This window comes from Vulpes lagopus, chromosome 5, assembly GCF_018345385.1.
Source record: "Vulpes lagopus strain Blue_001 chromosome 5, ASM1834538v1, whole genome shotgun sequence".
NCBI lineage: Eukaryota > Metazoa > Chordata > Mammalia > Carnivora > Canidae > Vulpes > Vulpes lagopus.
In genome coordinates, this window is record NC_054828.1 from 34,476,207 (window position 1) to 34,497,972 (window position 21,766).

The following is a 21,766-nucleotide window of genomic DNA, read 5'->3' on the forward strand; positions in this document are numbered from 1 at the left end:
TGTGTGCACGTGCATGCATGTGTGACTACAGAGTTCCAACGATTGGATTCAGATGGAGAATTCTAAGTTATATCAATAAAGTGATGTGCCATGACTCACTCTTGGTCTATGTCAAAGAGTATGTTATTTTGTAAGTAAGATCCCAAACTTTGGGATCAGATAGACCTAGGTCCAAATCCCCACTCTCTCACTGGCCAGGTGATCCTGAGGATGTTATTTAAGCCCTCTATTTCTGTTTCCAGATCTGTAAAACTGGAATAATAATTTCTGCTTTACAGGTTGTTATGCTAACTAATCAGGGTAAGTAATGTAAAGAACAGAGCTTGGTACCAAGTAAATAGTTGATAAATAGTTCTAGGTGGCCCCATAGGCCTGGTTGGGAAGATGGAAAAGAAACTGTCTTGGGTAAAGTGGGAAGTGATTGGTGAAAATACAGTTGGAAACCAGGCTGGTGGGAGAAGGGAAGATTCACTAAGAACATGTTCTTATTTTGATCTATACCATCTTCCCCAGATAGCCGATTTCAGTATGTGCCCAACCAGATCACGTGGCTGCTATGGCTCAATCACATGGGCATCTCATGCCATTTTGGGGGAACATCTACAGAACATTTCCTTTAGGCACTCACCTATATTCAGAGGAACAATCTAAATGTTCTTGAACTGAGATAAAAGTTAGGCATTATGTAAAATTTGAGAAAAGAGCAGTTACTCAGCAATAGCAAAAGCAGAACGGGATGATGTACATGTGCTAAAGGAAACTGGGGTTAAGTTAACTCAGAATAAAGCATCTGCAAAGCAGGGATGAATGTTCAACCAACATTTATGAAGCATCTACAATGGTGCAGGGTTTTGGACCAAGCACTGGCAGAGAGGAGGAGCATGGACGAGGACACTTCAGGAGGAAAGTGAATATCGGAATATGAGAGTAGAGGTGGAAGATGCTGCCTTGCTTTTCGTGTGTCTATAAGCAGACTGTCTTAATTGCCTGGAAAGCACACCTTCTGCATCGGGGTCTATTTGAATCAGAGAGATGTCTTATGGTCTCGGAAGGGACTTGCTACTGGTGTAAGGTGCTATGTGAATTGAGCACACAACCTTATTTTATCCACTCAACAATGGTGTGAGGTGGGTGTTTCCCTTTGATAGCAGAAGAACTAGATCACAGAGAGATTCCGTAGCCTAAACAAAGCAACATGACCAAGCACACTGAGCCCAAATACTCCTTTACTGTTCTATATTGGACCAAAGTATTTGATTCCTAACCTGGTCTCTTTCTCCCCCACCCCAGATTTTATTGAGGAATAACTGACAATTATAATTGTATGTATTTAAAGTGTACAGTGTGGGGATTTGATATACACATACATTATGGCATCATTACCAAGATTAAGAAAATTAACACATCCGTCATCTCCCTAGTTAATTCCTTTTTTTAGGCCGGGGGTGTGTGTGAGTACATTTAAAATCTGCTTTCATTAGATCATAAGAACATAGTCTTATAACTCAAAATTTGTGCCCTTTGATCTATAGTTCCTCATTTTCTCCTCCCCTCAGCCCCTGGCAACCATGATTCTCTTCTCTGTTTCTAGGAAATTGGGTGTGTTTCATTTATTTATTTATTTATTTATTTATTTATTTAGATTTTAGATTCCACATATAAGTGATACTATACAGTATTTGTCTTTCTCTGTCTGGCTCATTTCACTTGGCATGATGCCCTCCAGGTTCATCTATGCTATCACGGATGGCAGGATTTCCTTCTTTTTTATGGCTGAAAAATATTCCTCTGCGTGTATGTGCATGCATGTGTATGTGGGTGTATTTACTACATTTTAAAAATCCATTAATCAGTTGAAGGACCCTTTAGTTGTTTCTATATTTTGGCTGTTATGAATGCTACTAGAATGAACAGGAGATGCAGATATCTCTTAGAGTGATTTCATTTCCTTCAGGTCTGTTTTTCTATCTATCTATCTATCTATCTATCTATCTATCATCTATCCATCTCCAGGTAACCTAGTCTTTCTCAAGTGAGCAAGGTGGAGGGAGAGCTTTGTAACCTTGTTTCTCTTGAAAGGAGAAATGCTATACTCTGGCAATTTCTCCTGCAAAGCAGCTTACCAAGAGTTCCTCTCTGGGGGCTAATGCAAAGAAATTTCATTTCAGGAAAATGCTTTTACTCAACAGTCTCTTAGAGATGGTACAACCTAGGGGAAGTTATCCAAACTTGGTCCTCTGATCTTATTCCTGCAGATAGTCCCACCAAGCACATTGTTCAATACCCGAACTTATTTAACAGGGCATCCAAGAAGAACAGGGACAGTGGGGGGAGAAATATTCTTACGGTGGCATGTTTGCTTCCTATATTTCTTCTGGAATCATGTCCGCTTGGCTTACTGATTAAAAACACAGTTTTATTGCTCTCTGCACTGCCAAGTCAATAAATTTCCAGAAGAGAAAGCTGTATTCTACTGTACCCCATGCAACATCAATAAAACTGACAGCCAAATTCTGATTCCAGAATCTTTATTGCTGGGGATAATGCAGTGCAGAACATATTTTGGAGAGTGTTTACATAAAAGCTTAAAATGAACTCTTCAGAGCTGTTTATTCATGCAAATGGACCCCAGAAGCTGGAGCCTCTCAAGCAAGCAGCTTCCTCCTCCAAAAGGGAGCATAGTGTTGCTCCCAGGAGAGCAGTTTGGTTTAGGTTGGACCAGGGAGGTTGCCTGAGCTTTTTGATTGATGTAGGGATGAGGGATGAGGAGCAAAGGTTGGACAGAAGTGAGAGAGGCTGTAGATCATGCACTGGCTGTCCCCAATGACTACGGAACAGCCCTAGTGCAAGATGAAATTTTGCAGTTGATGTTGATGCTGCAGATCAGAAAAGGCAGCAGTAATGAGAATAAAAATAAAGTTCCTACCATAAAGGAACTTAGCAAACAGCAGGTAGCTTTGTGGATGTGGCTGGGGCAAGAAGAGCCTGTGGGCTGGAGAATGGGGAGACAGGTGGGTGAGGCAGGGGTACTGAGTTTTTGACACTAGATGTATTCTCATGAAGTGGGTGCAGAATGTAGTTTTCTGAATCCAAAGCTATTTTACCCGCTGACTTACATTTTTATTTTAGAGATGTCATGTCTTCATTCCTGATTCATCTTTAACGGGCAGCAGTTTCTAAGCATTCATGTGTCTGTCTCCTGTATTTAAACAATTGTTCATTTAGCCCGTGATTTGCCAATAACCATTAGAATATACTCCCTTTGAAGGTGCTCCCTGCTCTGGTGTATTTTTTTTTTTTTACAGGTTTTATTTATTTATTTGGCAAAGAGAGAGAGAGAGTCCAAGCAGGGGGAGCAGCAGGCAGTGAGAGAGGGAGAGGCAGACTCCCCAGTGAGTAGAGAGCCCAATACGGGGCTCTATCTGAGGACCCTGGGATCATGACCTGAGCCAAAGGCAGATGCTTAACTGAGTGACCCAGGTGACCTGCTGATGGGTGCTTTTATGAGGCCAAAACTTGTAGCAAACATGAACTACTGTCTCCATAATAACCCTGTAATTCTACTCCTGTGTACATCCCAGAGAAATTCTGACATTGATACCTAAGGGAACCTGTATAAGGATTTTCTTCACAGCATTGTGGCATCAGGGGGTTGGATACAAACCAGGTGTCCATTACTGAGTGAGAGAATCATAGTGTGGACAGTATATATCTAACTAATAGGTAAGCAGCTAGAAGCAAGAGTCTAAAGGCACACAGAGCAGCCTATGTGGATCTTAGAATCATTGTGCTCAGAGCAACAAGTAAGAAATTAATGATATAAAATTCTACTTGCAGAATTAAAATTACATGTGCACAAAACATTAGATTTTTAAAAAAGATTTATTTATTCATGAGAGACACAGAGAGAGTGGCAGAGACACAGGCAGAAGGAGAAGCAGGCTCCTCGCAGGGAGCCCGATGCGGGACTCAATCCCAGATTCTGGGATCATGACCTGAGCCGAAGGCAGGCACCCAACCGCTGAGCCACCCAGGCGTCCCAAAACATTAGATATTTTAAGAGAAAACACCTGAGCACCTATTAGGATTGTTGCCTATGGCAAGTTGAAAGGAAGCGAGAGAAGGGGATAAAATAAAAGCAGAGTGACTTTGAATGGACCAGCGATGATGTTGCTTGGATGAAGAAATGTGATCAACTTAACCCTCTGTATCTGAGAGATGAAAAAGAATAACAGTTTTGTTTTGATGTATAGAGTGCTCCCATGCTTTCCTTTTCCCTTCTTTCTTTTCTTCTTCTCTTGAAGTTAGGCCTCTGTGTATTCCAAGAATTTTGTGAACTTCAGAAACTTGTGGAAAAGCCTAGGCAATATCATTTGCTATAGAGCAGCAGCCAAGGAGAGCTGAGGACAGAAGACCAAGGGCAAGGACAGTTCAGCAACTCCGCTGTCCAGGGTCAAAAGAGGAAATGAAAGCTATGCATAAAGCAAAGACCAATAAAAGAGGGGCAGAGCCTATTTTGTCAGACAAAAAGCGTGACAGACCCAAAATATGCAGCTCAGAGAGTGATAAAGAGCCAGGCTACTGGGCAAACTTGAGGCTGAACTCACAGGGTGGAGAGTTCTCTCTGCCTCCTAAATAGTGAGATGAGTAAGGAAGTCCATGGTAGGGGACACTCCAGCTACTTATTTTTATTATGTTTCATAGCTCTTTTTCTTTTCCTTCCTTTCCCTTTCCTCTCTTTCTTTACCATTTGACACTTTGGTTTTTAAATGAATGCATGGTACAACACAGGTGACACCTGGATTATGGCCAAATCTCACTGTGCTCAAGTGTCTGTGTCACAGTTATTGAAACAAATACTTAGACAGAATGACAGTCTGCCTTAGTTTCATCAAGTATGAAAACTCCATTTATTCATGAATCCCATCCGCAAGTCCCCAGCCTTCCCAGGTAGGTGTTAAAGTTGATGTAGCACCATCCTTTGCCCTTTTAGGATTGGAACTAAGCACTCACTCTAGTTCTGGGATCCTGTGATTGCTCATGCCTCTGGTGGAGTCCTGTGTCTTTCTGCATTGTCTACATTAAACCTAACAATATTTGGAAGGCAGAAGTACACCTGCAATGTCTTGAATTATACTTGCTTCCCCCAAGGCCATGTTGGTGGTTGTTCTGCCTTGATTCCTTATCCTGTAGCCTCCCTGGTCTCCTCAGAGTCCATCTAGGAGTGGAGCTTTTTCCCTGGCTCCCATCTTCCTCTGGCCCTGCTCAGCCCATGTGCTTCAGAAAGTGGTCCTGCCCTGGAAACCCTTATGCAATCCAAGCTCTTAAAGACCAAGGAGAGGTGGGGAACCTACAGTTGTAACTGACTTTTTCCCTGGCTTCTCAGTCACTAGATCCTGATTCCTGTGTCTCTGCTTCTTAAAAAACACAACTGATCTGAAATAGTTCCTACTTGCTGTCTGGTTAGGTTCAACCTAGTATCTCTCACTGGTGGGTTCTGATTTTCAAACTGGGCCCGTGGCACAGATGGAGACTCTTTGCTGGGGCTACCCAGTACAACTGAGTTCCCATAGAGGATGCTGTGATGGGCTACCAAGCTCACCCTTCAGGACTGAGCACTCGTTCCTCCAAAGGCCAGGAGACAGGTCTGCTGAAGCTCCTAAATAGTTGTTCTCCTGGAATTACCCTCAGCCTAAGATTGCCACCTTACCCAAGATCACATCTTCTGTCCTGGGCAGCATGCATCCAATGACTGGTCAATGCAGGGTGAAGGCCTGGCCCCTTTGCCTCAAGGTGGGACTAGTAAGAAGGGCTGTCCCACCTTTAGAGCTCCTTCCCATCCACTCTTTCACCTGGACCCCGGATTTACTCCCCTTCCCAGCCAACTCCAACTGCCAAGACACCAGTGCACTGTGTGTTAGAACTCATTACCAGGGGATAATTTGCAGATAAGCAAATAGCATTTACATAAACTCAATCACCTTAAAGAGGATGATGCCATATTATCGGGTCCTCCATAATTGTTCCTACTGTCTCCTGAATACTAAAAGTGGGCTTGAACCCCTCATATTTTTTTTCAGAGTTTAATAATACAGATGACCTTAGAAGGGGTCAGTTTCTCCAGTTCACTGGCTTGCTAATGAACCTTCAAATAATGTTAGCTGGAGAATTTCAGTGTCAAGAGGGCTGTGTCCCCCCTGTGAAACCCAGGATTTAGAAATCCCTGTTTATAAAAACCTATCAATTGAGATACATTTGCATTATCAAAGGTTCTTTGTTCTACAAAAGGATACCATGGAAGTTTCCTTTATTTTTTAAATTTTTATTTATTTATTTTTTAGGAAGGTTCCTCCTTTAAATAGCAAACTCCCTAGGTGAATGGAAAATACAGTTCCACTTGACACGCTGTCTTCTTTTAAAGACAGGTATTGCATGAAGTCAGTTACAACTGTAGGTTCCCCACCTCTCCTTGGTCTTTAAGAGCTTGGATTGCATAAGGGTTTCCAGGGCAGGACCACTTTCTGAAGCACATGGGCTGAGCAGGGCCAGAAGAAGAGGAGAGCCAGGTAAAAAGTTTTGTACCAATCTAGAGTCCCCAAAGACTGGGTGAAATCCTAGGTATCTTGTTGAGCCTTTACCTGTCCTTCTGCCCAGCACAGCAGAAATGAAATATTTTTATTCACTTCCCTCTAATTATTTAGAAAAGCCATCTATATTATCGATTTAAGAAAGCTACAAACATCCATCCATCTTTCACAGACAATTAGTTTATTGCTAGACCTATACGCTCTGAATTTTAAAATGCTACAAAATCAGAGGGAGGAAAAAAAGACAGAAATCAGAGAGACTCAAAGCCTTTTTGACTAATGACCTCATTGAAATGGGAGGGGGAAGCATTACTTTATTTAAAAGAACGTTAATATTTTTGTATTTATTGCATAAGACCTTGATCTAAATTCAACAGAGACTGAAGAATTTCTGTGTTCTTTTCAAAGCTGCTCAGTAATTATAATAAACTTACTTTCATCTTGGAATGAAATAAAAATGGCTTCCCCCTTTCCAGATGGTTTTAAATCATTGTGTTTTCAAATGTGTTGGTCTACTTGGTAACTTCATTACTGGGTATGTCTTCATTTATTGGCCTCTTGTCTTTGTAGCATTTACCTACAGGGAGCTGAGATGTCAATGTTACCTGAAATATGAAGTCAATGTAGATGGACATGCAATTTGTTAAGTTTTACATCAGAAAATTTGGAATGCAGGATGCTTGGGTGGCTCAGCAGTTGAATGTCTGCCTTTGGCTCAGGGCGTGATCTTGGGTCTTGGGATCGATTCCCGCATCAGGCTCCCTGAGAGGAGCCTGCTTCTCCCACTACCTATGTCTCTGCCTCTCTGTCTCTCATGAATAAATAAATAACATCTTTTTTTAAAAAAAAGAAAATTTGGAAACCTCCTTAAAAATACATCCAGATGGTTTTGATTGACTACTCTTTTTTTTTTTTTAATTGACTACTCTTTTAAATATTTACTGTATTTGACTCAAGGAATCAGAGAAAAGGGATACTTGCAAGTGATTTGGTCCAACCCCTTACTTTATAGACAGGAATCTTCAGCTAGGAAAGTGAAATGATTTCCCCGAAACCATGTGGCAATTCAGGGGCAGATCTAGACTAGAACATAGTTCACTTCGTTCCTGGTCCAGTGCTGTGTCCTTCACTAATCAAAGCACATCAGTGCTGTTCCTTTGGGGGTTTTGTTGATACACTCTGCTACACAGTCCTCTGGTTCTCTGGTGAAAACCTAGGCTCTGACAGCTTCAGGAGGACTTGTGCTCAGTCTTAAACTTCAAAGATGCTACTCAAATTCCTCTTCCTCCATAAGCCTACCAGAGTGGGTTGTCTTTCTTTCCCCTATCTTCCTCCGCAAGAATAACTACTCATTTTCTTCCCCCTGTACTATTATTTGAGAATTTACCAGGTACCCTGTAAGAATGTTTCCTCTGAAAAAAAAAAAAAAAAAAAAAAAAGAATGTTTCCTCTGTTCCACCATTGAACACCCATTCCCTGGTGACTCGACCTTCACAATGGTCTCTTGCTTCCACCCCTTTTATTATTTTCCCACTGCCAAATTTTTTGGGCATTCTTTTCTCCACCCTTGACTGGTCTTTGAATTGGTTTCCCCTCATCCCACCCTGGGTTTCCCCTAACAGATCTAGATTAATCTTCCAGATAACTTCCACCTCGTTACTATTATGCTCAATTATCCTCTGTGCCTCCCCTTAGCCTGCCTACTATTGACACATGTCTCAGCCCCGCATTCAGGCCCTCCAAATAAAAGCTCAAACTTTATTTGCTGGTCCTGTCACCCACTATTCCTCTTATATAGCCCATACACTACATTTGTGCTGTCCAATCAGGCAGCCGCCAGCCACACATGGCCACTGAGCACTTGAGACACGCCAGTCTGAATCAAGATCCACTGTAAAGTGTATCAAACACACCGGATGTCAGAGACTCGGCAAGAAAAAGGAATATAAAGTATTTTGTGAATAACTTTTATACTGATTACATGTTGAAATGATAATATTTTGTACACTTGGATTAAATGAAATATTTCACTGAAATTAGTTTCACTTTTTTTTGTTTTGTTTTTGGTTTCACTTTTTAAAAGCTTTTTAAATATGGCTATTAGAAAGTGAAGATTACACACGTGACTGATACTACATTTTTGCTGGACTGTGCCACCCTGGACAAATCAGGCTATTGTATTTCCTGAACTCACTTCACCCTTTTCTGCCTTCATTCCCACTGTCTCCACTAGCTGGCACATTCACCCTTCTCTGGTGAATGTGCCAGCTTCTACTCTTGGTTAGAGGTCTCTCTTAGGTGCTATGTACTATCAAGACTATGCCTTCATCACCAACTGTACATGCTTTCTCTCTGAAAGCAGCATCACGGGGCAGTGGAGAGTCAGAATGCCTGTGTTCAAATCCCAGCTTCACTGCACATTAATAAAATAATGATTATATGAACTACCACAGGGATTTCTGAGATTAAATAGGAAATGTTTATATAATACTAATACAGCATCTAACACAAGATAAGAGCACAGTAAATACTCATAATTCATAGCTGTTTACTGTGGAGGATTCACAGATACCCCAGCTACTTCAAGAGACAACTTTAACTTCCTTGTCAAGGGTAGGGGATTAATGGGGGTGGGGGGCTGGTGAGTTCAGTACCTTGGAATGGACTCTTCTGTTTGTCGTGGGTCATGCTTTAATCTATAAAATATCTGTGACTTGTTCCTGACTCTTAACTCTCTGCTGATTATGGGACAACTGAGGGGGAGGGTAAATACTCCTACTCAGTAGGTACCTTTCTTTTGGGCTCAGTTACCTCTTACAGGTGTCACCTGATAGCCCTTTTTAAAAAATGATAAAGAACAACCTTCCATTAAATGTTGCAACCGTAGAGAGCCACTCTGCAGAGCTTTCATTTACTCACTGGTTTTAAAAAGTTCAGTCAGTTGGAGCCCTCCCATTGGGAAGTTCCATTTGGGTGATTCTCCTCCAAGACAAACTCTATAGAGCACCTAAGAAGCTGTGAGGAGCTTATGAATTAAACTGTGAACCAAAATTTTCAAGAAGATTCCCTGGATAATGGATTTTCCAAGTCATTTGTGCAACAACTAAATTAAAAAATATAAAGCCTTAGAGGAAAATGGTAAACACATTTAAGCCCTTACTCAAAACCCATTTAAAGTTTTCTAAAGACACAAAGCAAAAGAACCCAATCTTTACCCCCTAAACTGAATAGCAATAATATAACATGACAAGAATAACTCTGGTAAATAAAACTACATGTTGAATTCTCCCCAGGGAATGTCTGTATCATCTGTAATCATTTTTCAAAAGTATTTTTTAGAAGCAGAGAATATTATGTTGTCAGGACAGTGACATTGCAGATATGCTTCAGGAAACTCTTTCATTACAAGCTCCTGTTCCAGGCACTTAAAAACTTTTTTTTTTTCTTAAGTAAGTCTGTAAAAGCTGGTTGCAACTGATATACCACGTACTTTTAATTAATCCGAGGATGGATTTGAAGTGCCTAAAATTACTAGCATGTGTGCCTTCACTTTTCACTAACTCCCCGGCTCTGGTGGACACCAATTTGTGTGGTTGTATGCTTCTTCAGAAGCATCTCATTGTTGGTTGTGTCTGGGTGGAGTATCTCGTTGACTGTGCTCCTCTGCTCTTGCCTAGGGGGTGCAGGCTGAGGCAGTCAGATTCTCTCTTGGAGGAATTTCAAACTTGTAATAGACAGGATCTGTGGAGCTGACTTATTGTAAAGGAGGAATCTAGAGAAATGCTAAGTGACCTCTTGCTGCTAAAATGCCAAATTCTGGATCTTGCCCACATCCATCTACCTACCTCCTTATTCTTCTATCAAGTTAACCTCTTATGATTAAATTTGCCTGAGTTGATTTCTGGTGCCCACAAATAAGAAAAGCCTTAATCAGAGCCCCCCTGGCCTTTCCTGGGGGAAGTAATCCTCTGCTCCACGGAGGATCCATAATACAAGGTATTTGCTGGTGGTGAGAGTGCAGAAGGCTCTCAGTAGTGATTCCCCAGTGGCCTTTCTAAGCTGGTGTCAGAGCAGGACTGAGCTTTTGGGATAACCACACTGGCTGCTCCAGAGAGAGGGAGGCTCAAAGAACTACAGCTCATGTGATGCCTCCACTGAGGTTTCTTCATTACTCAGACCAGAAGGGATGGCCCTTTTTCCTGAACTCCTAAGAGCTTTGGTTTATAACCTTCTTCTGACTTTTATCACCATGTACATTTCTTTCCAGTCATCTGAGAACTAGACCTTTCTGTCCTATAGCTGAAGACTAGATGCTCTTAGAGCACAGGGGGAGTGGCTACGGGTTCTGTACATTGTCCTGTACTTTTCAGTATGTAGTTCCCAAATGGTCTACAGGATTGCCCTGAAGGTCTTCTACGTGTCAGCCTGAGGTTTGGGATGGGGAATGGGGGATTGAAAGGACCCAGAAGAGACTCTGATGCTCTAGCTGGATACAGGGACTAATCCAGTGGAACAACAGTAGGCAGCCCAGAATCAGGTGTTAGGTGGCATGTTTGAAAGGCAGCTCAGCCTGGGCTGAAAAGACTAGCATATCAGACTCCGGGCAATAATGAGTGCTGCTATTTTGGGATTCTAACTTATTCACCTTCCAGGTTTGAGAAGACCTAGTGGGTCATTTTCTCTAATTAACACCTCACAGGAACAAAAGTATTCCATCAGGCTTGCCCCTGGGATGATAGGTATTTTCTGCTCAACCACATACACCAGCTGTGGGTTTGCACTCTTCTCTGTATCATCAGATTGTTACCATCACGCTTTGTAGTTACGTGGAGCCTTTATTTCCCAGTACTTTTGGCTCTGCTGGCTCGTTTATCTTCACCACAGTCAGCCCCGCTTAGGGGCAGGAACCATCACGCCCCTTTTATAGACAGCACAGAGGTTTTCTCACTAGCCCGAACCCACAGTGCAAATTAGGGCAAGGAGACCTTGTGCTAGAACTCAGGTCTGCCCTGTTTTTGTCCTGTTGATCAATTCAGATAATTGGAGGGCTGTGTTGGATACTACCTTGTCATACCCGAGCAGCCCTACTCCTGCGGGCTCAGAAATGCTGCTGCTGCTGCTGCTCCTGAGGTAGAATTAGGAACCCAGGAGTCACCTCATTTCATCAGAGGCAAGGACAAATGTCACAGCTGCAGGGGAAAAAAAATCCAAAACCCCTTCATTCTGAAAGTTATTTTGCTTAGAAATTGGGCTTTTCTGAATTTGGCTCAGTTGGCATTAAAGAGCTGTGGTTCAGGACCACACAGAGGGCAGCTGTGAATGGTTTGCTGGTGGTGGGGAAGGGTGTCATCTCCCTGTGAGGCAGAAGCTAGGAGGAAATGAGGACCATGAAGAGAAGCTGCTAGAAGCTGCCCACCAAGTCAGGGAGCCCACCTGCTGGGTGGGTGGGATTATTTTAATTTTCCTCTTAAAAAAATAGCTGGTGAGAAAGTTGCTAAAATCTGCATTAAATATGATTTTTTGCATGCCAAGGGATGGTGCCAGAACAGAATTCATATGCTTCCATGGAGCCAGCCCCCTTGGGCCTGGAAGTGAGCAGCAGGGTCTCCCTCCACCACCATGACTCACCTGACTTTAAAATTCCATGTGTAAGATTATAGTTACACGCAGCCAAGACACCGTCTGGTGCAGCCACTCTGACAGATTACATTTTGGAAGAAAAGCTTTTGCGTCTCATTTCAAGACATGAAGAGAAGCCAAACTGAGAGGCTTGGGAGGAAGATAGAGGGGGCGAAGGAGCAGAACTGGAGCCCTGAATTAATCTGACTTACTGCTTTGGAAATAAAAAAGAATAAGGCAGGAAAACAAACCCAAGGAATTGTTGCTGTGTGAGGTGGGGGGAGCTGGGTCCAATACCAAAGGAATTGGTGTGTGAACCTTTTTGGTTCTACACTTCCACTGAGATTTTGGGAACTCTGTTGCTTGCTTTTTAAGAGTCCTGCTAGGGGCCATCATTTACTGCCCCCAAAAGGATGATCTTTAAACTAATAAAATCTGGTCCTTGCAAAGCTTCCCCCTGGAGTCTGTTTATAGGCACAGCCAGGTTAAGAATTGCCTTTAAGGTGCTGCTGAGAGACTTGAGTCAGAATTGAGGTTCAAGATCAACCTCTACCTTTGGCCTTTGCTTTTGTTGGGTGTGTGGGGGCAGTGGTGCTGGGAGGTAGGAAATGAGTTTTATGAATTCTGGTTTTTTTTTTTTTTTTTTTTTTTTTTTGTCAGTCCCAGCTGTAGGAAAGCTGAGGGCAGGGCCAAGCTGTTGTACTTGCAAGAACTTGGTAGGTTTCTCCATATCCTATAACAGTTATACAACATAACTGGGAACCCGCTGGTCTCAATCCAGGCTCCTCAGTGGTTGTTTTGGTTTGTTTTAATGGATCCTGGGCTGAGGATTGGTTTTTCTCTAATAAGTGAATTAAAATAAATAACAAAAAATAAATCAATTTGGATGGGATATACTATAGGTAAGCTTCCAGTCTTGCTTCTTTGAAGCTGATACTATACCCGTTCAAAGACAGAGTGTCTGCAAGATCTGAAACCTAGATGTTGACATAAAAGAACTCTCTCCACTACCCATAGCACCTCCTGGCTTCCCCATCCTGTAGGACAGAGTTATTATTTATTTATTTATTTATTTATTTTTATTGGAGTTCAATTTGCCAACATATAGCATAACACCCAGTGCTCATCCGATTTTTTAAAAAAGATTTTATTTATTCATCAATGAGAGACAGAGAAAGACAGAGAGAGACAGAGAGAGACAGAGAGAGGCAGAGACACAGGCAGAGGGAGAAGCAGGCTCCATGCAGGGAGCCTGATGCAGGACTTGATCCCAGGACTCGATCCTGGGACTCCAGGATCACACCCTGGGCCAAAGGCAGGTGCTAAACCGCTGAGCCACCCAGGGATCCCCAGGACGGAGATTTTAAAATGACATTTAGATGCAGTACATGTTAACTAATACACATTTTTTTTTTTTTTGGCGTTAGTTCATTGTTCCTATTCAGCTATCTATTCCATTTGATAATCATAGTAGTTCAATAAATCCTTTAATCACAATACTCATGAAATTCTGGGATTCCTAAGTTGAATAGGATCTCTCTTCAAGTGGTTGTGGTTCTTTAGCACAATGATTCAAAACCAAGGGTGGGTGTGGATTTTGCCCCCCATGGAGCATTTGGCAAATGTCTAGAGACATATTTGGTTGTCATAATTTGGGAAGGCAGTGCTACTGGCATCTAGTGGGTGGAGGCTGGAGATGCTGCTAAATATCCTGTAGTGTACAAAATAGCCCTCTATAACAGATGATCATTTGGCCTCAAATGTCAATTGCACGGAGGTTGGGAAACCCTGCTCTAGCAGAAGAGGCTTATTTTGAATAAATGGTTACATTATGGCAGGTTATGTGCAAAAATACAGGTAAGTACAGGGTATCAAAGGATGCATGTCTGGGAGGGAGGAGGCACTAGGGAAAGTGACTCCAAATCATGATTTTTACTTAATGCTTTTGTAATCAGTTGTCCAAGAATGACTCTGATTGAGAATTTATTAGTAAAGCACTATGTATTGGGATTTTTTTTCTTTGTGCACAAATCCTCTGGGTAATGTAAGCAAATATTTCTAATGATTTTATCTTTTCCTTTAAAAAATTCCCCAAAGAGCCTAGGAGAGGCCTAAAAAGTTCAAACCCATCCAACTTTATTCTCTGCTTCCCAGCAAAGAATCTGAATCTACTTGAACCTGTGGTTCTCCCACCAGGACTCTTCTTCCTTTCTTTCCTTCAAGGTTCAGCCTTATACCCCTTCACCTGTGAAGCCTTCCCTTGGAGTTTCCAGTCCATAGTACTTGCTTTGTTCTCTGAATTCCTAGACCCTTGTTGCCTCTCTCCCTGCCCACAGTGGTCTCTTGCATGTGTTTCTATCTAGACTGTGGGCCCCCTAAGGACTGGGACCATGCCCTCCACCCGTACATCCCTCTATAGCATTGAACACCATTCTGGACTATGATTTCCATTGAAGGTATGATGAAAAGAAGAAAGACAGTCAGGAAAGATGTCAGGAGAATAACATCTTCCTGTAACATTGGATTAATAGATACAGCACGTTTTATCCTTCCAAAGTCTCTGGATTGTGTCTTATAATAAAGTTTAAAGTTTAAACTGTTCAGTAGGCACGACATGCAAAAAATAAATTGCCATTATTATTATTAGCATTTTCTTACTAACAGATTTTTCAGAAGCTGTTTCCATATCAAGAAGATCAACCTTTCTGTTGTCATAGAGACAAAGATCTTTATATATCCATGGGCAAGGTGAGAATATTTTTTTCTCTCTTCTTCCAGTTGTCTGGAACTAATAAGAAAGGAGAAGGAAATGTTTTAAATCAGTTTTCTTCTTTTACTTCCCCCTTCCCCAATGAAAATGAATGAACATGCAGGAGGCTACTTTTTATATCACATTTTAGATTTTAAATACCTAAGTTTTTAATAAAACATGCAAGAGGTAGAAAGATATGAATGATTGAACAGTGCCATTTTCAAAATTTGCAAACAGTGGGCTTGTCAATAACAATTATAATCCATGTTCCTTTTTTCCCCCTTTTTAAACCAAATAGTGGTCTTGAGATGGAAGTCTTACAGGACAGACTTCCAAGGCCTGGAAGATTAAAATACAAACTAGCATCTATTGAGAGGCTGATGGTGAATTCTCAAATGTTGTGCAATACTTGCCTCCTCTGACCCCCCAAAAATGAGAGTGCTCCCCCTCTTTCTGCAGAGTCAGACCCTGTGCATGATGTTTAAGACCATATCTCTCTTCTTCTGGACTGCCTTATTTCCTAATTTCAGCTTTCTTTTTTACTAACTCCTGATAATTTGTTATTCATAACATTTTTTCCCTATCTTGTAATTACTGTTTACCATTTCATTCATTCATCGTCAAGAAAAGAGGATTTCAGTAGGAAGCTGTTCACTTTTCCTGTATTTCATCTCAATGTGAAGTTATACCTTTATCCATCCCCCAGGACTCAGAAGTACCTCTCTTTCTAAGCCTAACTCTCCCCCTATGATCTGATACTGCCACTTTTCTCCCATCAGCACAGAGATCTTTCTCCATCAAATATCTTCTCCGCCATCCCTCCTATCTTCAGGCTGTCCTCCAGGGATTCCTTCCCTTATTCCTCTTTTTTTTTTTTTAAGGTTTTATTTATTTATTTGAGAGAATGAGTGAGAGCATAAGCAGGGTGGGGAGGGGCAGAGGGAGAGGGAGAAGCAGACTCACTGCTGAGCAGGGAGTGGGATGTGATGCGGGACTCATCCCAGGACCCCAGAATCATGACCTGAGCCAAAGGTAGACACTTAACCCACTGAGCCATCCAGGCACACCCTCCCCCCCATCTTGCTCCTCTTTGAAGGCAAAACCGAACAAAACCTTTTCTCAATCCTGTATATTTTCAATATGCATCAGAGTTTGGGCTTTTAATTTGATCACAGCTGCCTTTTGTATATTGTATATGTGTGTGTGTGGAGGGGTGCACGAGGAAGAAAAGTACATGGCATAGGAAGTTGAAAACATACTCTTACTTTCCACAAGATTGTATTCTTTATAGAAAGTATAAGATCTTGGTTCTCAAACTTTAGCATGCATTAGAACCACTTGGGGAGCTTGTTAAAACACCAGCTTTGCACCGCATCCTCAGAGTTTCTGATTCAGTAGATTGGGGGTGGGGCTCGAGTGTGCATTGCTAACTTTTCCCAGGTGATGCTAACCACACTTTGAGTAAATTTCCTTAAAGTAACTACCCTCCTATCCCTTCTTATATATTTCCCTTGGCATATGGATGGATGTTGAGGTCACCTTATCGTGCCCATAGGGTTCCCACCTAAAGGATGAGGTCACGTCTCAATTATCTGATCCTCAGAAAGCCTGGCCTTGTGTGGGGTAGCACGTTTGCTAACCTAGGGTGTCTGAATGTCTATAAGATGTGCTTAGTGTGGATACCAAGATAGTGTATGTGAAGGGAGGAAGTTGAGGATCCTCCAGAAACTCACAGGGATGACAAAGGGTGTCAGAGCCTGGACAGCTTGCTCCTCTTTGGGAGTGGGATGAGCCAGCTTCAGCATGCTAGTGGTGCTCATACTGTGCTTGCCTCTCGCCTCTACCCACAAACCTAGTCAGCCTGTACAATCTTTTCTGAGGGGTTCTAGGCTCCTCTAAACTGTGTTATGGGGCAGTGGGAGAACTGTTTTGGTCTTTTCACTTCAGCTTTCTCCAGGGAAGAGGTACTCTTCTGAGGCCAACATGGTGTGGTGTGGCAGTAGGAATTGTTGAGAGAGCTAGGTGAAAAGCTGAAACTGAAAGGAGCTGGGAATGTGTTTGTATTTAGGAAAGGGTAATTTTCTCACAAAGATAAGCAAATATAAAAACACATTTAATGGTCTTTGCTACTCAATAGCAAAAGGAGACCTTGGTCAGGCTATTCCATCTCTTTGGGTCTCAGTTTCCGGAAGCCTGTATAAAAGTGCTGGGTGTGAGAAAGGCTGTTAGTGGCACAATCATTCCTAAGAGCAAGAATGGGAGGTTTGTCACAGAAGGACAAGGGCTAGGACTCGAAAGGCAAGTTCTATGAATTTGTTGATTGATTGAAACCAATTCCATCAGCATGGTCCTCAGCTTCAGGGAATTGAGCTGACAAGATAATTAATGGAAACTAATTAATATAAACCCCTCAACCTTTAAACTGTATCTCTCAACTGCAAACACTCCCTGAAGGCCAGTAACTTTATTTATTTTTGGTTTATTTATTTATTTATGAGAGCACTCTGATAGGAGAGGGGATAGGGGCAGAGAGAGAGGGAGAGAGAGACTCTTTAGCAGGCATCACACCCCATCCTAGAGCCTAGCGCTGGGCTGGATCTCCTGACCCTGAATCATGACTTGGGTGGAAATCAAGAGTGAGACGCTTAACCCACTGAGCCACTCAGGTGCCCAATGAAGGCTACTAACTTTTTCAGAGGAGAGGCTTAGCCCCTCAGGAGGGAGGAGGAGTTCCCTCTAGGAAGTGGGCTCCTGGCAGGCTCCTGGGACCCAAGGAAATGGTGGGGAGTTGCCTCTTTCCTCCCCAAGAATGGAATTCTATTGCCAATGGTTAGAATATAACCCAGAGTTCCACCAGGCTAGTGCCTTTTGGATATTTTTATAGCACTCTTCTTTCCTTTTTTCTTTTAATAACTTTATTGAGCTATAATTCATATACCATATTCACCCATTTAAAGTGTACAGTGTGGGCAGCCCGGGTGGCTCAGCAGTTTAGCGCTGCCTTCAACCCAGGGCGTGATCTTGGGGCCCCAGGATCGAGTCCCACGTCAGGCTCCCTACATGGCGCCTATTTCTCCCTCTGTGTCTCTGCCTCTCTTTCTCTCTCTGTGTGTATCTCTCATGAATAAATAAAATCTTTTTAAAAAAGTGTACAGTGCAATGGTTTCTAGTATGTCTATGGAGTTGTGCAGTCATCACCACAATCTAATTTTAAGTAATTTTTGTTACCCCTAGAAGCCACAGCCATTAGCAGTCACTGGGCCTTTACCCCTACCTGGCAGCTACTAATCTCCTTTCAATCTGGACATAAAAATAGAATCATATAACCTGTGGTACCTTTTTCTTTTTTCTTTTCTTTTCTTTTCTTTTGTTAAAGATTTTATTTATTCACTTGAGGGAGAGAGAGAAAGAGATCCGAAACAAGCAGAAGGTAAGGGCAGAGCGAGAGGGAGAAACAACACCGCCCCAACAGGGGAGCAGGATGGGGGCTCCATCCCAGGACCCTGAGATCATGACCTGAAACTGAAGGCAGATGCTCGACTGAGCCACCGGGGGCCCCCATTGTGTGGTACCTTTTTCTAAATCGAAGAAAGGACACCAGGTGACACTCTGATCTGCTAGCGCTACAGGCCCCTCTTCTTCTCTTTACCCCATCACTTCAGTGAGCAGCTTCTTCCACCTGCTTGCTGACGTATGCAATTCTTCTAATCACTTTTGTAAACGGGAGGCCTGGGTGGTGTGTGGGAGGCGTGACACAAGGCACACCTTGATCAGACAACCGGATTGGAACGCGAGTGCATCCGGGAAGGGCTAGAGAGAGCAGCGGCGCGAATGCACGCGTTGGGCGAGGCTGCGGGGCAGCAATCCCGGCTGGTGACTAGGTCACCCCCTTCTTACCACAGGGCCCGCCTCCCCACGCCCAGAGGAGCGCAGGGGGCCGGAGGACACAGAACCCTGCACCGGCCTGGCCGGCGCCAGGGCCAAAGACAGCTTCGGGCTCGTGTAGCGGGGACGGCTGCTGATGGGAGGCATGGAGCGGGCCCCTTCCAGCAGCGGCGGGGAGCAGGCCTGCCCTGCGGCTTCCGGGCGGTTCCACGCCCCTTGCGGGAGCCCCAGCCGGGGGCGGGGATGGGATGGGGAAATCGCGGGCCTGGGGCGGCCGGGGGCTGCAGGGTGCGCCAGCAGGTGAGGCCCCCAGGCGAGGCCAGCAGGGGAGGCCGGGGCCTTCTCAGCACTTTGAAAAGTGGAGTCTGCTCGGGCGAAGCCTTTCTCCGCGGGCCTCCCGGCGAGGGGGCGGGGGAGCGGGAGCCGACGGCCGGGCGGGAGGCCGGGCGGGGCCGGGCGGGGCGCCGCGTACTCACAGTCGGGCGAGGCCGGCCCGCGGGCCGGGGCAGCGCAGGGCGCCGGCGGGCGGGCAGCGGCAGGGCTCGGGGCAGGGCGGCCCGGGGCGCGCCCGCGGCGGCAGCGGCAGCAGCAGCAGCAGCGGCAGCACCGGCAGCACCGGCAGCGCCGGCCCCCGCGGCCCCATGGCTGGCGAGCTGAGCGCGGCTCTGGCGGCTGCGCGGGGCCCCGGCCGGCCCGTGCGCCCGCTCCCCGCCCCTTGGTCCCCCCCACCCCGCCCTGGCGCCTGGCGGCGGCGACCCCTTCATCACCCCCTCTGGCCTCTCCCCGCCGGCCCGCCCTCGGCACAAGGTCAGGAGGACGTGGGGACCCCGAGCGCCTCGACGGGGGCAGGGAGCTCTGACCTCTAACGGGTCTGCTGTCACCGAGCGGGAAGCGGAGGGAGCTTTGTCACCTCCGGGCATCCTCTGTCCCGCCCAGATGCGCTTCCTCTCCCGGGCTCCCAGCCCCAGACCTTTCTCCTTCTCCCCCGCCAACCCCTCTGCACAAGTGATCTCTGTCCTCGCAACTTCCCAAGTAGTTTCTCTCTCTCTCTCTCTGTGTGTTCCTTTTTAAAAAATTTTATTTATTTAGGGCAGCCCGGGTGGCTCAGCGGTTTGGCACCTGCCTTTGGCCCAAGGTGTGATCCTGGAGACCCGGGATCGAGTCCCACATCGGGCTCCCCGCATGGAGCCTGCTTCTCCCTCTGCCTCTGCCTCTCTCTCTCTCTCTCTCTGTGTGTCTCTCATGAATAAATAAAAACAATCTTTTTTTCTTTTAACCAGGCATCCCCCTCTCTGTGTTTTTCTTGCTCATCACCACTTTTTTCCTTATAGTATAGCTATTTGAATCTGATCTGTTCTATATCTCCACCATAGACTGTGACCATCCTGGAGAACAAAATCCAGTTCAGATATATTTTTCTATTCCCGGCTTCTCCATGTTGAGTCTCTAGTAAAGATTTGTTGAGTGAATGAAAGTGCTATGATAACCTACAGCAACTGCCCCAGGGAGAGGCCCCTTACAGGCTAGGCCCTGTGACAGGTGCTCTCCCTCCGGTTATGTCTAAGCTTCATAACAAACTGGCCGGATGTTTGCAACAAGAAAAATGATGTTCAGAGAGGTTTTGTGACTTCCCCAAAGTCACATAGTTCTTAAGAAGTGGAAACCTGTTTTTTTTTAAATTTATTTTTATTTTTTTTAATTTATGATAGTCATACAGAGAGAGAGAGAGGCAGAGACACAGGCAGAGGGAGAAGCAGGCTCCATGCACTGGGAGCCTGACGTGGCATTCGATTCCGGGTCTCCAGGATCGCACCCTGGGCCAAAGGCAGGCGCCAAACCGCTGCGCCACCCAGGGATCCCTGGAAACCTGTTTGAGCTCACTTCTATCACCCACTTTATCTTACCCGTGTAAAATTCTACATGATCTGCATACAAAGAATGTAGAAGGAGACAATTTTATGGTTACCTATGGGAATGCATAATTTGCCCTACTCAGTTTCATCATCAAAACATTTTTCCTTCCTCCTCTTACAATGACTCTGTTTGGACTCTGGAAATCCTGGAATCTTGCAGGAAGAGGTGGACTTTGAGAGTCTGGAAGGTGTCTAAGACTCTACAGACAAGAAGTGAAGGAACAGATTTCTTTCTTATTTGAAGCCAACTCTCAGGGTCAGACTGGCTCAGTCACAAGTATGTAGTCCATTGTGAGTTTTTTGCCCAAGGAGATTTTTAAAAATTATTATTTTTTTAAAAAAAATAGGCTTTCCCCTCATTGTGCTAGATGGCATGAAAAACAAAGCTTACTAGATTTTCTCACCCTTTCATACCTCTGCATATGCTATTCATTTACCTGGAACGATCCTCTCTTCCTTTCCCATATCCCATTAGTTAAACTCCTGGTTGTCCTTGAAGACTCAGCTCAATGTCATTTTCACCGTAACACCTTCTCTGACACAACCTAGCTGCGTCTGTGCCCATGACACCTGATTCTATAGTCTGTAATGTAACACATTGTAATTTTGGCTTTAGTTTTCCTTCTTCTGTTTATTGATCTTAATATTGCTTGAACATGTCACAGCTTCTAGCTCCTCATAGGTGGTCAGTCTATATCTATTGAATAACAGAATGAATAAGTGAAACCCAAGTGCAGACCTATAGCATATGTTTAGCAAACCATCTGAGAAGAGCTTAACAGCTTTGCTTGATTTATTCTCAACCACACTGGATCAATCTGGACAGGTATCAGGTAATTACTCATGACTACTTTGGGGTCAGATATTCTCTCCTATTTTAATATGGCAGATTTTGGTAGAGAAGTTGGAGTAGCACTGGGGTTTTCAAATCTTTTCACCATGTAGCTTGAGTTGTAGGAGAGAAGGACTGAATAACTCAAGATGGCTGAGTGGTATTTATTTCAAATCTT

General features: G+C 44.1%; 1 protein-coding gene across 1 annotated transcript in view; it reads right to left on the minus strand.

Annotated features, from left to right (window-relative positions):
- LHCGR (luteinizing hormone/choriogonadotropin receptor) overlaps nucleotides 1-19,486 on the minus strand; it is a 57,227-nt gene extending 37,741 nt beyond the window's left edge. Inside the window, exon 1 of the mRNA XM_041757185.1 lies at nucleotides 19,320-19,486. Within this exon, the coding sequence (XP_041613119.1) occupies nucleotides 19,320-19,486 (167 nt within the window). The remainder of the gene's footprint in view (nucleotides 1-19,319) is intronic.
- Nucleotides 19,487-21,766: the final 2,280 nt, after the last annotated feature.